The sequence below is a fragment of the Carlito syrichta genome, unplaced genomic scaffold (assembly GCF_000164805.1).
Source record: "Carlito syrichta isolate Samal-C Ts95f unplaced genomic scaffold, Tarsius_syrichta-2.0.1 Scaffold297556, whole genome shotgun sequence".
Classification (NCBI taxonomy): domain Eukaryota; kingdom Metazoa; phylum Chordata; class Mammalia; order Primates; family Tarsiidae; genus Carlito; species Carlito syrichta.
This window is the reverse complement of record NW_007241652.1, coordinates 120,243-138,656: the sequence shown is the minus strand read 5'-3', so window position 1 is coordinate 138,656 and position 18,414 is coordinate 120,243. Positions and strand designations below refer to the sequence as shown.

Here is an 18,414-nt window from a genome sequence, read left to right as displayed (position 1 = left end):
CATAAAGCAAGGAGTATGATTAATTAAACTTCTGTGTACCTGAGGGGTTCTCTTTCAGTCCCCTCCAGATGCTTCCCAAAAAGTGACTAGGTGCATTTAACTCAAATTCCTTATGATCATTTAAAGGCAATGACCATATCAGTATCCCCAGTGAACACTGAAGGAAAACCTGTACAGTTATTAAGTATTTATTCAGTACCGTGTCTAAGACAATTTCCTTACAGCCACTTAAGGTGCAGCATTTACTCTTACTGAGTACACAGGCATATAATTTTGAGTTTTAACAATTTTATTACCTTACACTCTGATATCCCCAACTGAACCTTATCTATAAGAGATGGGTTTAAATGCTATCTACAGAAAAAAAAATTTACCAATTTATAAATTACATCTAACCCATTTCTGACATAAAATAAAACCACAAATAAAACACCCACTTAGTCATCTACAAATTCCACCAGTTTTGTGAACTATTCATTGTCTTTAGATCTTGATTACTTAGAAGAGAGATCCAGGTAACCAATTATGACTAGTTTCTGCCACTAGTGATCCTTCCTCACAAGAAAGAGATACAATTCCAAAAAGGTGACATAGAGACATAGCAGTCCTATTCTTGATCTCAGCATTATAAATTATAATCCTCAAGTCAACCTTTCACTTTTATCTCATTCTAATCCCATTCCCCACCTCTGCATGCCTAAGAATTGTGCTAGCTTGTGTTACAATTTTAAGTAGGAAAAAAAAAAAGTAATATTCAAGAGTTTTAAGCCATGCTTTTCCTGAATTCTGTAGAGCTACTCTGTAACACATAATGTGGACTGGTTATCTCTCAATTCTTAACCTTGGGTTAAGTCTTAGCTACATTTTTCAGATATTTTTAGATATTTGACTTAATAAATAAACTTTCAGTTTTGCTACAACACTTAAGATTTCATTAAAAGGACATTCTAGATGAAACAATTAGACATTTATTTTCAAGTTTCCAAATAGCATATAGTTCAACATGACAGAACGTGGAAAACAGATCTTTAAGAAGGCATAATTAATTGTTAATGACTTGTTAGATCATTTTTACTTGTAGCCTATAGGACATAACACTATTTCCCAAACCCCCAAAATATAAAAACTGTGGAAATATGTTATTCACAGCACCTCCTCCAAAGTCTAAAATAGTTCAAAACTACCAACATTATTGTTATAACATACCAGATACGATCATCTCAGTTTCCAGAACACTAAAGGCCCTATACTTGAGGACCTTTGAGGTTTGCAAGGACTGTTTCCTCTGCTTAAAATAGACTTAAAAAAAAATTCCTTGATTATCCCATTTACAATTGTTTCACTGTTCCTGGTATATCTCTAGAACAGTATCTGCTCAATATAGATTTATTGAATTAGAGACTTTTGCTATTGTAAAGCAGCCATAGTAGCAGATGAAGTCTATGCATATATGAAAATGAGTTCTGAGCCCAGGATTCTCTATACATAAGCCCACTAAATGTGAGCAATGATCTTCTAAGATTCAGTCTAGATTAGCTGACCGTGTGGCTTTTTTAGCTGGGGGTGGGGGGGATGGACAATTATAAGTACCCATGGATTAGATTAATATATCCTTTTTCTTTTTCCTCTATGAAATCTATCCCTTTTCTTAAAAAAAAAGAAAAGAAAGAAAGCACAACACATAATATGCTTTTTTCAGCTGGAAGTCTCAAATTGTCAACTATTATATCACTTTTGCTTCTCATGGCAAACCCAAGTTTCATAACGAAACAAAACAGAAATTCAGCAGCCATAGGTAAGAATGAAAAAACAGGGTTAGATATCTGGAACCAAAATCTTACTGATGATATAAAGTTATGGGAAAAAAATCTTAGTTAAACCCACCTTTAAGGAATTAACATACCTTGCATCAAGCTGTAACCGAGTCTTTATAAGCCAAATGGGGTTGGTTGCTGTGATTGCGGTAAAACCTAAACAAACATGTTTAAAATGAACTCTGGTAAAAATGAATACATATTAACTTTGTTTTTCAAATTTTATGAATCTATATTAAAGAAAATACATATAAGCACTTAAACTATTAATATGTATGCTTTACACTTTCATTTACAAATTCATACGACACTTGTCTTCAATGAACATTTGTCTTCACTTCCAATCTACATAAATTCTCAAATTCTGAACTTAACTAAAAAATTATTTTAAGAGCAAAATCTGATTGTATATAAATTGCTCTCTCAACCTATTCAGAATATCCTCTTGGGGGCTCTCGACTCTCTAAGCTGAATCAGAAACCCATTTTCTATAGACATGGAAAATGTGTGTATTTTATGACTAAAAAGCACACAGAGTCCCCAAAACAGCTAAGAAACAGCTACTTGGGATCTGTCACAAAGCACTACATTCTAAGTGGATTGTACATTAAATACCAGCACTTACTAATATTTTCATCTTTAGTTGACTATATAGTAGAAAGGACTGTTGCTTGACCCCAGGAATACTTTCTAGAAACATACTTACTAATACTGTTATAATAATGGAATCATTGGGCTGGGAGTGAAGGCTCAGACTTGTAATCCCAGCACTTTGGGAGGCCGAAGTGAAAGAATCTCTTGAGCCCAGGAGTTTGAGAACAGCCTGGGCAACATAGAGAGAACTTGTCTCTACAAAAAATAAAAATAAAAAAAATTAGCCAGGCGAGGTAGTGCATGCCTGTAGTCCCAGCTACTCAGGTGGCTAAGTAGGAAGGATCGCCTGAGTCCAGGGGGTCAAGGCTGTGGTGAGCTGTGATTTTGCCACTGTATTCCAGCCTGGGAGATAGAGTGAGACTCTGACTCAAAAAATAAATAAATTAAATAATTAAATAAATAAGCAAAAAGATAAATAAAATAAAATAATGGAATCACAGAGGTAAGGTTTCTGTTAGGGTTAATAGGACAGATCTATTTTTTATCTACTTAAACATATAAAAACTCAAAGGTTCGAAAAGTTACAAATTGGAACTTCCCTCTCACTTTTATAGACACGAAGAACGAAATTCAAGTAGAAGGCAGCTAGTTTACTATGTACTAACTATTGGTGCAGAAGGGTGATCACTTAAGATGGCTCATTTCAGGTAGTAAATTAAGATCTACCTGGAACAGTATGTTTCTAGGCTAGTGTATATCTTTTACTTGCCATCTTCCTATATATGGAAAAATAGCACACAAAACAGAATCTTGATAATGGAAACTTATAAAGATTGCTTCATCTAAAGAAGATAGGATTTTAATATATTATTTTTAAATTTAATAAGACAAGTTACACAAACTTTATGAAACTATTTATAACGAACTACAATTATTCAATTGGTCTTTAAATTCAGTGAAAACTTACATGCAGAAACGTCTAAGGATCTTAACTGTTTTAATATTTCCTATCAAATACTAGCTTGTCAAGCACGTGGATTGTGATTAGTACATTTGATATAAGTAAAGAACTTTCAGGAACAGAAATGTTGCAATGTACTCAAGAACAATTTGCCTTTAAATTAATATACAGCAGAACCAATCATAAACCTTTCTTGGCTTGCAAAGTTATTATGGGTATATCGATATATGCAAAATAGTTTTACTAAATTGTTTCTAAAGCTGAATGAATATGGTCTCACAAGGTTCTTTTCCCTTCTGTGATGGGAATTTAGCTAACTCAAATTTTACTTCTTTAACCCATCATTTTAAGAAATAGCCAGATGTTACACAAATGCATGTTCCAGTTAAATCTATTTAATGATCAACATAAATGGAACACAAATTTAGTTTAAGAACTCCTTTAATAATTTTCTAAGGCCAGTCGTGGTGGCTCATGCGTGTCATTTCAGCATTTTGGGAGGCTAAGATGGGAGGATCACTTAAGGCCAGGAGTTCAAGACCAGCCTGGGCAACACAGCGAGACCCTGTCTCTATAAAAAGTAAAAAAATAAAATAAAAATAAATAAATAAATAATTAAAAAGTAAAGATTATATAGTCCCCATTTCTCTTAAATGCTTTTAATATTCCATGCATAAAGTATAAAACTAGAATAGGACTCATTTTGGAAGCATTAGCAGTTATAAAATAATACAAATTTCAAGTGTTAAGCAAGTTGCCAGGAACATCTTTTTAAATAAGAGATTCTTTTCATGCATATATTCTTGGTAAAATAAAAACAACTGGACCAGCTTAAATATTTTTCTTGCATGGCCTAACTTAACTAAGAACAAAGCTATAGAATAGTATTTTTTTCTACTCTTGAAACTCATCTTTCTAAGTGAAAAAGTTAAACTAAAGATACTTAAATTGTGTTCTAAAGCAATCAGATATCAATATACTGGACAAATCCCAATTTAATAATTCTTATTTTTTAAACTTAAATATATGTATTAGCTATATGTCTGTACGAGAAGATTAAGGGTTTATTAGTGAAAAGGGTTTATTATAATGCAGCATAAACCAACAAAATATTCTGCATTACATTGACTTTTATTAATCATTTTGTAGAAATCTTAAAAACAATTTGCTTTTAATTAAATTTTGAAAGTCTAAAACTGGGAATTCTTATATCAAATTTTTTTAAAAAACAGCTGATCTAGGAAAAATTCTCAGTCAATTTATTACACTATATTTGAAAAGCACCAAAAATTTTTAAAAATAAAAGTTCTACTTCTAAAAATATAAACTTAGTATCCATGCTTCTGCCCATAATACTCTTCCAAGTCACAAAATTCTTCAATTTGAAACTGGAAAAAATTCCACATATATAAAACTTCAAAATATTACAATAAATATTTATAAATGTTGCTAGGAATAACTTTTTAAAGACCCATAAACTATAACTTTAAATTATTCTCTACATATTAATAAACAACGTCAGAAAGCAAACAACAGGTATTTCTCACTTAACTACAATTCATTTCCAAGCACAAATTAACCTATGTAACAGGTGAGAGAATGTTATCATATCCCTATATAACTGCTATTATCAATATGCTATCTTTACTACAACTGTTCTTATTCAGTTGTAATAACGAGAGCTAGTGCTTATAAAGATACTAGCCTAAATGCCAGAACACCATTCTGTTAGACAAAGAATCTAGGCATAATCCATAGGTTTTTAGCTATTGACATACCTTTACCACTTAAAACTCAGGTCCTTGAGTTTTATGCTGTTTATTTTGACCAAAGACATTTTAGTAACTAACTAGACATTGTTAGGTTAATTAAATGTAAAACACATCATCTATTAATCCAAGAAATGAATGGAAAGAAACAAAAATTTATCATTAACTTAGAATTTGAGATTAGCCAAAGTTAAACATATCTTCCTACTACTTTTAAGATAAATACACAAAATATTGAGAATGGTGCTCCGGAAATTTAGAAACTGCCTATTACTTTTTACTTTGCATTCTAATTTTTGAACATTTGATAATATGCCAATTTATATTAATATTCTAAGTACCAGTTAAATATTAAAACAAACTTAGAGTACATGAAAGATCCATTTATAGGCTAAGAAGAACTAATATTATTCCACAGGCAGTTAAAGCAAAGTGCCAATATACTGGTCATATTATTAGTTGTGTTGTTAGTATTTTATTAGAAAGCTTAAAAAATTTTTTTGAATGCAATTTTAAAAGTTTTGCTTCATTTAAGACTCCATTTGATAGTATAAACTGATTAAAAACTAGATTAACAGAAAAATTCTGCTTACAGTAAACTTGCTGAAAATGTTTATTTCATTAAGTGAGTGATACCTGTAGTACTGCACTTTTAGTACTTTTAATTTCAATGAACTTCTGTAGAACAAAGTCCACCTAGCCTAGGAGAAACGTATTAAAACTATTTAAAAAAGTAATTAAAACTAAAACAGCTAAGATCCCATATTTTCTTATCTTGCATTTATTTGGAAAGTAATAATGTTAAGCTCAATTTTTTTTTAGCGAAAGAGTAGAAAGCCAAGAATCAACAGACTAGAGAATGGAAAGCACTGTATTAAGATTTTTAAGTATGTTATGCTAAGCAAAGAGAAATTCCATTTTATATAAAACTTGTAAGATGGCATTATATCATTTATAACTATGTATATATACTGTTATCAAATTCTTTGGAGGTCAAGGCTGTTATGGCCAAACTAAAGACCCCAAGCTTTTATTACATGATGACTGACAAGCACCCCATTCTTCCTTCTAGAAGGGATATTACAAAGGGATCAGAATTAAACTTTTATAAAATACTCAAAGCATACACAAATTCAGGAAATAAATGTTCATTTCCCGCCTTCTATTCATTCCACAGCTATTATAAAATCCCAGGGTGTGTTTCTTATACTAGAGGCTGCAAGAGATGCTCAGATCAGTACTCACGAGGTTTTAGTTAGTCCATATTTCTACAGGAAGTGACCTGCGGATGGGGAGCATGAGATGACACGATCTCACTCTTTTCTCGGGAGAAATGTACAGTAAATGCCTAAAATAGACACAGGCTTTTCTGTATCATAACAACAAGCAGTGACCTCATCAGAAACACGTGTACAAATTGAATCCCATTGGAAGGATTTGAGAAATATTACTGTGAGATCTAACTTTCTTGAAAATTTTAAGTTAAAAAAAAAAAAAAGGAATATCAAAACGGGCCATTTTTTTAATGTACCGAGTACTGAAAATTCCGCCATCTGTAGCAGTTTCAGAGTCCAAATACTTACCTAAAGAAGACTGATTTTGTATTAAAGAAAAAATGCTAACCTTGTCAAAAGGGAATATTTAGGAGGTTATTATCTCCTATTTTCCTACCATCATTATCTACCATGATCTGAGTTGAAAACACAATTTCCTATTCTTTAACAATCAGCCTACTTAATATAGCTTTTTAAAAAAAGAAACAAACCCCAACAGAATATTCAAGTAACTTCAATTTGGAACTATATATAAATATATATATATATATATTTTTTTTTTTAAATAAAATAAAGGATATGTTGCTATAGTAGTACCTTTCACCCTTTGCACTATGGCCAGTAATATTGCACATCCATACTTATGAAATATTTTGGATTATTTGTATTTAATTTCTTGTGTTCTACAAAACAAAAAACAGGAAGAATGTTTATATACAAACACACAAAACATCTGTCCAACCATTCATCTGGCTGAATGAACTGCCATGGAAAAATAAAATTGTAAAATCTTATTTTATAAGTGCAAGACAAGGTTTGCATCTAATGAGTAAAAATTTAACCTTTAACAATGAACTCTATGTCAAATAGAAAAACACCTTAAAAAATAACAGTGTATTCTGTAAACAAATAAAACTTACTAGGTATGTAGAAAAGATTCAGAGATTACCTTACTGGTATTTTAAAAATTAAGCAACTGTATGCATATATAATTCAATTAAAATCAGAATTCATTTCCTTTACATGTATAATGTTGCATATAAAAGTATATACATGCCACATAAAAATTTAAAAACATGGGGCTGGGTGCAGTGGCTAACACCTGACAATTCCAGCACTTTGGGAGGTTAAGGTGGGAAGATCCCTTGAGGCCAAGAGTTTGAGACCAGCCTGGGCAACATAGAGACCTTATCTTTACAAACAAATCAGAACATTAGCTGGGCGTGGTAGTGTGTGCCTGCAGTTCGAGCTACTTGGGAAGCTGAGGTGGGAGGATGGTTTGAGCCCACAAGGTTGAGGCTGCAGTGTGCCATGATTGTGCCACTGTGCTCCAGCCTGTGTGAAAGACAGAGTGAGATTCTGACTAAAAAACAAACAAACACATACACAAAAACAACTTTTAAAACTTTGGAATTACTATAAACTTAATTTTTTTTGTATACATGTGTGCCCAGGTATATACAGAGGAGTATTCAAGTTCATTTAAACAAAACACACAGGCACAAAACTATCCTCAATAACTAAGAAAGGATTAGTCTGACAAATGTCATATGTAGGAGAAAAAAAAGGCAGGTAAAACATTACAAGAGTCAACATTACTTATTTTGATTAAATATCCTCACAGTTGAAAAAAAGGTTTATTTTTGTTTTATGCAGACAAGAGATTCAGAGAGAAAAATATGCTCAACGCATGAAAATTATAGCCAATTTTAGAGGTTTACAAATTCCTATAGGATTCATTTGTAACACCACAGCAAATAAAAGGAAGGCCTATTTTAAATTGCTTTTTTTAAAAATAAAGTTTTAGTATATAAGTTAAAACACCTGAGTTCATATGGATAAAGTGCAAAATGAGTTTGAGCGGTCAGTTGTAATAAAAGTTACATCATCCTTAATGTGTGTACTATTTGGTGTGGCAAAATCTTGCAGGCAATATTGTTAATGGTCTATTTTGGATACTGAAGTGACAAGGTTAGCATTTTTTTCCTTGAATAGCCAGTTAAACATAATTTTTCACATGACTATCTCTCTGTACTCCCAAATTATTCATATTTAGACCTATAAAAATGATCCTGAAAAAACCAGAGCAATCTGGTCTAGATTATTTCAAGAATGAAAGGGGAAAAAGGCTACCTTAATGAGTCTGTATTGAACCGTTCAGTTTCATCAACCATATAATTATGTATAAAAACTGCAAAGCTAAATATTGAAGCGCATGAATAGTGCAAGTACGCTCTGAAAGCACATTTCTCAGAACAATGTAACTGAAAACAAATGGAAGAAGAATTTTCAAATTACACAATAAGCATATGATCTCTGAACAAGTGTAAGACTATCAATTTACCGGAATTCAAGTTCAGAAATAGTATCAATATATAGGTAAAAACAAACTACAAGCTAACATTTAGACATATTTGAGAAAAAAGTACACACTGACAATTCTACTAAAATTCTTTGCAATGTGACACAAAATAGTAAAAAAATTCTGATGAGATACTAATGAGTAAGGTGTTTCAGTGGAAATTAAAATATTCTGAACCTCTAAGTTTGCAATACATGTATAACAAATATCCTCAACTTAAATGATTGCTTATCTACTTTTAAAATTTCAATTCTTTCAAAAAAGACTAACATTTCTTTTTAATTTTTGAGGTTAAAAGCCAAAATTAAACACTAGCAATTCAGAAATATATTCTTAAGAGCCTCATAGAGTAGTTATAAAGTTTGCCACTGGCTACCAACTTTTACCTTATACCTACTTAAATTTGCTAGGAGAAAATCATACCTACTCATATTCAACATCTGAAAAAATTACATTAAAAAATAATTCTAGTTGTAACTAGATAATCTCTATGATAGTAAATGACAGCACTAACTCTCAAATTCCAGACTGATGTGGACCAACCTACGCATTTCAATGATAGGGTTATGGAGGTTCACATAAATCACTTGACTTGTTCAAGATGTCCTTACTGGTTAATCAGAATATTTCCCTACATTGACCTTTAAGGTTGTCCCTTTCAGCTTTAAAGCTTAAATGAGTTGGTCAACAACTACTAAATATATACAGCCTTAAAAACAAATGTAAGGTATACGCTGTATGTATTATATGGTAAGGGCTACCGACCTTCCATAAAGTTGTACTTCAAACTTACTTAGTTCATTAAGAATATAGACAAAATCGATCCAATTTATTTCTAAACAGAAAATCATTAACAGTTGAAAATGCTCATACTAAGTACATAATTGACTCTCAATTTATTAATCAATAGCTGATGAAAGCAGCTACAGTTAGCTTTATAAAGTCACAGCATAATCTGAAAATGTAAGATATGGGAAAATATGCAATAAATCTCAGAACTTAGAGAAAACTTTCTATTGAGAACCAAGCTTCATGGCTTTGTCTAACATGCATAATAGCAAATGATTCCAGAACCAGATTGATCAAATCAATTGCCCACAGTTTATCTTTAAGGAAACAGAGACCTGGGACTATTTTTTAAAATTCAAAATTAAACATGCTTATCGATGATGACAAAAACAGTTCCTGGAAACATTTTTATAGTAAGCACGTATACATAGCCAGTGTCTAAAATTCAGGTGCTATCTAGTGTGATTTACACAGAATGATAAACATTTTAAAAAATACAAACAATATAGTAACTGTCTCAGTTATTAATAATATATCACTCACAAAAATTTCAGCATTTGAGCACAGGACAAAATGAATACTTTACCAAGAATTGCCGACACATTTCAGACAGAAGCCAAAACATGCAGCAAAAAGGGGAAAGGCACTAACAGAAATTGAGGAGAGAAGAGTAAATTACAGCTCCATAATTTATTTATAAGTAATTATGACTGAATTCTTAAAACTTAAGTGATCACTAAGTGTCCAAGTGGACTACACAAGGCAATACAAATACTGTGTTGCCTGTTTCCTATCATTTAAATTCCTAACTATGGAACTGTCAACTGGCAACAATTTTACACATACGTCATCAAGTTTTTTATAGCAATAAATGCAAAAATCATCTTATCAATGAAAAGCACATTAATTATCTCAACTTTTCACTATAAATTTATCATAACTCAATATTAAATTTCTAGGTTTCAGAAAATTTTTTATTTTTTAACATTATACATTCATACCTGCCATTGCAGCTGAAATCATGTGTACCTGGGTAGAATCAGGATCAAATACACCATTCAACTTTTCCTTGCAGTTTGAATAAGCAGCAAAGTATATTGCTCTAAAATAAAGATAAAAATGCATCAATAAGCATGTCCAATAAAATAGAAACGTAAATTGATCTTCATAATTTTAAAATGGAGAAGTCTAAAACATTCTAAGAGAAAAGTCTTAGTCACATCCTCATGTAACATCAGAATAACTTACATATTTTTTCCATGAATACCCTGAAGTCCATTTTTAATTGACTCATTAAAAAAAAGACAAACTCAAAAGTAAAGTTCCTAGCGTTCATCTTCAAACAGACTAACTCTCACCCAGTACTCTGACACTTAACAATTAACTGAAACAAAAAGCATTTGTGTAAGATTTTGATGAGGCTGGGAGTAGTAACTCATGCCTATAATCCCACCACTTTGAGAGGCTGAGGTGGGAGAACTGCTTGAGCCCAGGAGTTCAAGACCAGCCTGGGCAAAATAGCAAGACCCCATGTCTACAAAAAACAGAAAAACTAGCCAGGCATGGTGGCATGCACCTGTAGTCCCATGACTCGGGAGGCTGAGGCAGGAGGATCGCTTATATGGTTTCGATACAGAAAGCTGGCTATACATTTTCATTCTAAATATGAACTTTGTACAGTGTTCTATCAAGGAGTAGATCAACAATCTTAGATAAAATGGCATCAGAGAAAAATGAGAAAGTAGCATTTTCAGGCTCTTTTGGCTTCTTTGATAGGGAATGAAACCACTCTATTTGGCTTGTCCCCAAAGCCAAAAAATGACTTAATTTTAAGAGTTCGAGGTCTTCCCCTTTCTTACTGCTAGTCCCTTAACTGTTCCTTTAGTTATTAGTTCCTTTATATTTGTCTTTTGTATTGATGCAAAACTTGCTTCACAATCATCTCACTAAGAGGTTCTCTGCACCTCCAGGTGGTACCATCTGCAATGGTATCTTTTAGATGGTTAATGATAGTCTGTTACCCCACAGTTCCTTATCCTTATCAACCTGACTTCTCTTCAGCATCTCTCTTGATTAGGCTTCCTTTACTAATGTAACTACTGTGTGCATCTTTTACTGTCCTCCAGTGCTATACAAATTCTCATCATTTTAGACTTCTTGTTCCTTTCTTCAACCCTGTTCTAAACACTGACACCTTTCCAAGCTCTGTGGTTTTACTTTTCCATCTAGTTTCTTTAAAGTTTACTTTCTATGTGGAAAGTCAGATGAGAGTACTAACTTTAGGTGCAGAAAAGAACATGACACCTATCAGAAGCAGACAAGTTTGAGAGACAGATCCCAAATATTATGTCTTTTGGCCCAAGGAAACATTTGTTTAAAAGAATTCTTATTTTCCTTAGAGACAAAATTTTCCAAGATGCAAGACCCGGTTGAAATTTAACAAAACTACCAAACTTCTACCTCAAAATATCAGAAGTAGTTTATAGGCTTAGTAGCCCAGTATAGATTTTCAATCCCCTCCCCCACAGCCACCCTGATCAAATTTTTCTAACTCTGAAGGTCAGAAAAGAGTATAAGCATTTCCTCAGGAGGACCCAATACACAGCCATTAGCTACACAGGTATTTCCAGATTATTTTGTAAATATTACTAATCTGATATCTGCTAGTTTATGAAATATAAAGATAAGTGTCATTTTCACTATTTTAAACTGTGAATATAGTACCCCTCAAAAAATCTCTAGTCCATCCATCCATTTTTAGATTTAACACTCTTATCTATAAAGTGTTCCTTAAATTTCTAGCTATAATATGCCATGTTTCTTTATGTTCCCTCAGTACAAGACTATCAATAATTTAACACAAATACTCTACCTTCTTCCTTATGTATTTGTATTTGTATTACTACTACTATTTTCTAACAGTACTAAAATATTGTTAGTCTTCAAAATACCCAGTATCACTTTCTACCACTAAACATTACATTAATATGTAAATTTGTTCAGCTAGCATCAGAATTCTTAAAAAAAGAATTCTTACTTTGGGAGGCAGAAGTCAGAGGAATGCCTGAGCCCAGGCATCTGAGATCAGCCTGGGCAACTTGGCAAGACCTCGTCTCCACAATAAATCAAAAAATTAGCTAGGTGTGGTGGCACATGTCTATAGTTTCTGCTAATCGGGAGGCTGAGGTGGGAGAATTGCTTGAACCCAAGAGGTTGAGGCTGCAGTGGCAGTGATCATGTTACTGCACTCTAGCCTGGGCGATAGAGACTCTGACTCAAAACAACACAAAATGAAAAACATTAACTTTTCATAAACAAAACTGCACTTAAATATTTAACAATATCTTCAAATTATTAAATCCAGATGTGTTAAAAAGAGATTGCCATATTTTGCTTAATTTTTTTTTCTTACCTTGAAGGGGCTACCCCTACTAAATTAGGGCCTAATCCTCTAAATAAGGAACGAGGCCCTTCTTTTTCCAAGATCACCCTGAAAGAGAAAACAATTTTATCAGGAAAAAATGTCCTTCAAACTATGGTACTTTATTTACCTTGTTTAACAAAGTTAGAGTCTAAATTCTGTATGTTTATACTACAATGTTTGTTTCTCTGGTGAATTTTCATCACTTATAAAAATTTGTTTTTATATGACATAGCATAAATTATTCAAGACTGAAAATAGATTTACTATAATAATAAAAAAAACCCTACTCACAGTATTCCCTAAAAGATTAAAGCAACAATAAAGATTTCTACACTTATTTTCATGTCATCATGCTACTCATCTTCAATTTCCTTAATTTTACTATCTTATACAGAGACCAGAAGGATTACTAAAGTTCCTGTAAAGAAGAGAAGGGAAAAAAAATCACTGGGAAAGAGTAAAAATATATCAGAGGTTGAAAGAAGAATTTTAAGGAGAGGTAATGAGTAGTAATACATATCAAAATCATGATATTAAAATACTTTCGCCATCATTAATCATTTGTAAGTATTTGTAACTATGGCATTTTAACCCAAAACTGTTAACAATCTTATTCTACCTACTCACGTACTTAGGTAATTAAGTATGAAAAAAAGACTGATGAAACCTTTTAGTAACAAAGGTAAGCTCACAGGATGAGTTTATTTGTTACTACAAAATAAACATTACTGAACTAAGTTCAAACAGATTAAGTCCCAAGTGAGCTGATAAGACAGACATACAAGCATTCAGTTATTTACACAAGTATAAACACGTAAAACTTGATGTTAATAGTTTTGAAATTTCTAATCTGCCAGGTGCAGTGGCTCATGCCTGTAATCCCAGCACTTTGGGAGGCTGAGGCGAGGGGATTGCTTGAGCCCAGGAGTTCGAGATCAGCCTGAGAAACACAGTAAGACCACATCTCTATTAAAACTATTTGATGGCATGTGCCTGCAGTCCTAGCTATTAGGGAGGCTAAGGCAGGATTGTCTGAGCCCGGGGGTAGAGATTGTGGTGAGCAGTGATTGTGCCACTGTAGTCCAGCATGAGCGACAGAGTGAGATCCTGACTCAAAAAGAAATTTCAAATCCAATTGCAACAAAATTAAGTAGCAGAGAATGTAAAAACAAATCTTCTTCATTCAAATCATCAAGAAATGTCAAACAAACCGCAAACAGCATTTTAAAATACTTATAATAGCTTTTTAAAAATTCCATTGGATAAATGTAGAAAAATATCCTAAATACACATGATTTGGAAATAATATTACATTTTATATTGCCCACCTAGCTGTTCTTCTCTATTCGGGACTATCATTCCTTATGAATGTAATTCAGAGTAACTTCTGTCATTAAGTTCGTAAAGAACCTTTTCAAATGTGGCAGCATATGAATAAATAAAATATGGAGCAATCACTAAGGTAAACAAACTAGAAAAGAATTCATGAATATTGTGCTCTCACTTTAGGCAATGGAGAGGTCCAGGAGACACTACCCGGTTGACACTGGCTCCTGCCATGGTGTTCAGCTGAACTTCAGATATATAAAGTGTCACAGAAGATGACTGCAGTCGCGTTTTTACAACTTCCAGTGGACATGTCAGAATAGCTCCCACTGTACCACCACATCTACAAAAAAAGTGAGAATTAAAGTTTTCTACTTAATCCATAAGTTAGTACATATGCCGAGAGCAGTAACCTGAGTGCGTACTAGGAGCTTTGCCAATATATTAAAATTTAAAATATTTTAGAAGACTATAAACATTTTTTCCCCTTGTGACCGCATATAAGCACCTTCAGTAGCTAAAAAGAACAAAGTTTAATATCTAGCCAACAAGAATAATAGCTAAGGAAGACTTCAATTGATATGTGTTGTTACTAAAATTTACCAGTAAGTTACATCACAGCTTTAAATACTGTTCCACCACTCATGTATGATATGACTTGTGGCTCTGTTAAAACCTATTCTGAGGTATACTCTATTTTTCAAACTCCTATCCTTTCAAAACTCACTCAAGAAATGATATTCTAAGCAGTAAGAAATAAATCAGTGATGGATAATCATACATATTTCTCCTATTTTAAATAACCAAATTCTCAGAAGTATTTCACCTACAAAAAAAATATGGCACCTAGCCAGGCCTGGTGGCTCACATCCGTAATCCAGCACTTAGGGAGGCCAAGGTAGGAGATCACTTGAGCCCAGGCGTCCGAGACCAGACTGGGTAACATAGCAAGACTTCGTCTCCACAAAAAATTTTTTTAAAAATTAGCTGGGTGTGGTGGTTGGTGCATGCCTGTAGTCCCAGCTACTCAGGAGACTGAGGCATAAGGATCACCTGAGCCCAGGAGGTCAAGGTTGTGGTGAGCCATGATTGTGCCACTGCACTCCACCCCGGCTAGCAGAGTGAGACCCCTGACTCAAAAACAAAAGCAAAAAAAATCCAAAACCAAACAAAAAATATGGCACATGAGTCTCACAAACGTTATCTGTTAGGTCTATCTGTGCAATATAGGTAGACTCTGAAGAATCCAATATAAATAAGAGGACTGGTCACCACAACACCAACAATAAAAACTCTCAACAAGTGACATTATTTAAGCTGTTTAAAGGGTATGTAGGATTTTAGACGAAGTAATTATTCCTTTTAAATAGAAAATAATTTCCTCTTAAAGCATTAATAACTACCCAGCGAAGTCCTGAAAACTGCTTTTTACCAAAGAGGAAAATCACTCAGAAGTGCTCTTACTGCAATTAAAGAGAAAGCCAGCTGAGTCCAGTTAATTTGGATCTCCAAAATGAGCACTAAGGAAGAAAAAGAAAAGCAATCCACTACAGTAATATACTAAACAATACTACCTACAGAATTTTAAGAAGATATATGTATGATGTATATATAATAAAAGCAGGTATAGCAACACTGATTACTCCAAATAAAATGTAGCCCTTTGTACTCAGATGTCCCCTCTGAGAGGACGTCGCAAATCTAGCAAACCACTCTGATGTCCCCTCTCAGGGAACATAAAGAGATTGCTGGTGATTATACAGGACAAACTTATGCAAGCACAAATTTTTCAAAAATGTGTGTTTCCTTTAACTTTTCCATTCAAACTGCACGAAAAAGTAGAGATGGAATATATACTGAGATGAGTAAAAAAAATCTGCTGGCATCATATAGAAAGAATGTGTGAAGTGTTTTCACAGTGGTGGCAACACTTCTTTGTGACAGAAGGTAAGGACAAAGACCATTTGCATAAGAAAGGCAGCTGTGGGTCTACCCTCTGTATTATATGGCATAACTTGAAAATGTAGATAGGCAACTTACTGTGGCCTTAAAACAAAGAGACTTTTGAAGTTGAAGGCAGATCATATTGAAGTATCAAGTGGCACAGATCGAATATATCTACCTGCACTAAGCTGGAAAAAGTACAATTGGAAAAGTAATATTCTTTTGATAAATTTCATTTTGTGATTTCATAATTTACAATTAGAAATTTTTTATCTACTTAGTTCACAGAACAATGGCAAAATGAAAAGACAAAAATGAGTTAAAAGCAGCAGCAAAGATGAGTTAGATTTAGAATTTTATACAGGTAAGTTAGAAAAAATAAACATTGATGTGGAAGAAAATGATAGCAGTGATAGTGTTATCATCCCACCAAGAAGAAAGTGGGCAAATGTAACAGAAAGTGATAGCGATGAAAGTGTCAGTTTCGACGTAGAAGACAATGTATAATCAAGTGAAGAATGGGAAGATGTTACAGAAAAAGATGGTCTTCCAGTGAGAATAAATTTTGTTGGACATTCTCAAACAACAGGACCACAAACAGCTAGTAATATAAAAGAACCAATTGACTATCTTATTCTGTATTTTACAAATAAATTACTGGATAGTGTAATAAAAGTAACAAATCATTATGCAGATGAAAAAATAAGAAAAAAGCATCTATCACATAAATCGATTTGGCACGAGTGGCATGACACTGACTAACAGGAATTTTTAGCTTTTATAGCAGTTATCATAAATATGGGAATAATCCAAGTACCAAATTTGGAAGAGTACTGGTCAACTGCTTTCAATAATAAAATACTTTTCTTTTTGAAAAAAGTCAGTAGAGAATTTATGCAAATCTTCTGGATGATACATTTGAAAATATCTGAGTCAAGTGATGGATGATCAGAACTCATATTCAAACGGTCAGCAATTATTTGGAATACATTAACTCAAAATTTTCACAATATTGCATACCAGATTAGGCAATTTTTGTTGCTCAATTTAAAGGGTGAATGTCATTTACAACATATAATTCAAATAAACCTACCAAATGGGGTATACACATTTATGTGCTAGATGATTCAAAAACAGGGCATCTTTTTTCAAAACTTCCCAACTATGGCAGCATAATATCCCAAAACATCATTCAATGTGCACTTCCGGTAAGCACCAGAATTCTATTACATTTATATAAAAAGTTGTTGAAAAAATTTCCCAATGCAGCAGGATACCATATGTTTACTAACAGATATTACACAAATATTATTCTAGCAGAAGAGCTATAAAGATGAAATGTCATTTTACTAGTACAAAGTCAACTGAAAGAGAATACCAGCACAAATCAAAAAGTCAAAGTTTTTAGTGGAAAAAAAAAAACAAACCAGTGGCGTATAGAAAAATAATCTAAGCTTCTTGCTTAGAAGGACAAAAGGACCACTACAATTCTCAGTACCTGGAATCATGCAGGAATGAAATCTACCACATGAACATTACATGGTGGAAATATTTTATCAAAAAGCTTGAAATGATTCTAAATTATATTGCAAAAATGAGTTGTGTGGATTGATATGCTTCTACTTATTGTTTTTTGTAAAAATCTTTAAAATGGTAGAAGAAAGTATTCTTCTGGGAACTAGAAATATGCGTTATTAACTCCTATATACTATACTGAGCATAAAAAAGAAAGAAAAGAAAGAAAAAAAAACCATGTCCCATTTGAAATTTGTCAAGCTGCTGGAGCTATCAGTTGAGAAGTGGTTTTTAGGAATCACGAGTACATCTTTCCACACTATCTTTGAACAACAGACTGACAATAAATTACATATTATTAACGTGGGAGGAAGAAAACGAGACTGCACTGTCTGCTCAAATAGAAAAACACCAGGTAGAAGATGTCAAATTACTACTGCATATGTATCAATGAACCTGCTATGCATATCAGTGACAGTTTCACACGTTATCACATGTTAGAAAATAAAACTAAGCCAGGCTCGGTGGCTCAGCCTGTAATCCCGCACCTTTGGGAGGCTGAGGTGAGTGGATTGCCTGAGCCCGCGGGTTCGAGACCCGCCTAGGCAGCAAGACCTCATCTCTACAATAAATCAAAAATCA

General features: G+C 33.1%; 1 protein-coding gene across 3 annotated transcripts in view; it reads right to left on the bottom strand.

The window, feature by feature from the left end:
* Positions 1-18,414, bottom strand: part of SLC25A36 (solute carrier family 25 member 36) — a 37,303-nt gene that overhangs the window by 3,626 nt on the left and 15,263 nt on the right. For 2 of the 3 annotated variants that reach the window (XM_008054673.2, XM_021710711.1), the window contains exons 2-5: positions 14,492-14,656; positions 12,976-13,053; positions 10,565-10,665; positions 1,904-1,970 (exon numbers count right to left, since the gene is read on the bottom strand). In XM_008054673.2, the coding sequence (XP_008052864.1) occupies positions 1,904-1,970; positions 10,565-10,665; positions 12,976-13,053; positions 14,492-14,656 (411 nt within the window). The remainder of the gene's footprint in view (positions 1-1,903; positions 1,971-10,564; positions 10,666-12,975; positions 13,054-14,491; positions 14,657-18,414) is intronic. The other variant, XM_021710713.1, reaches the window with a different exon arrangement.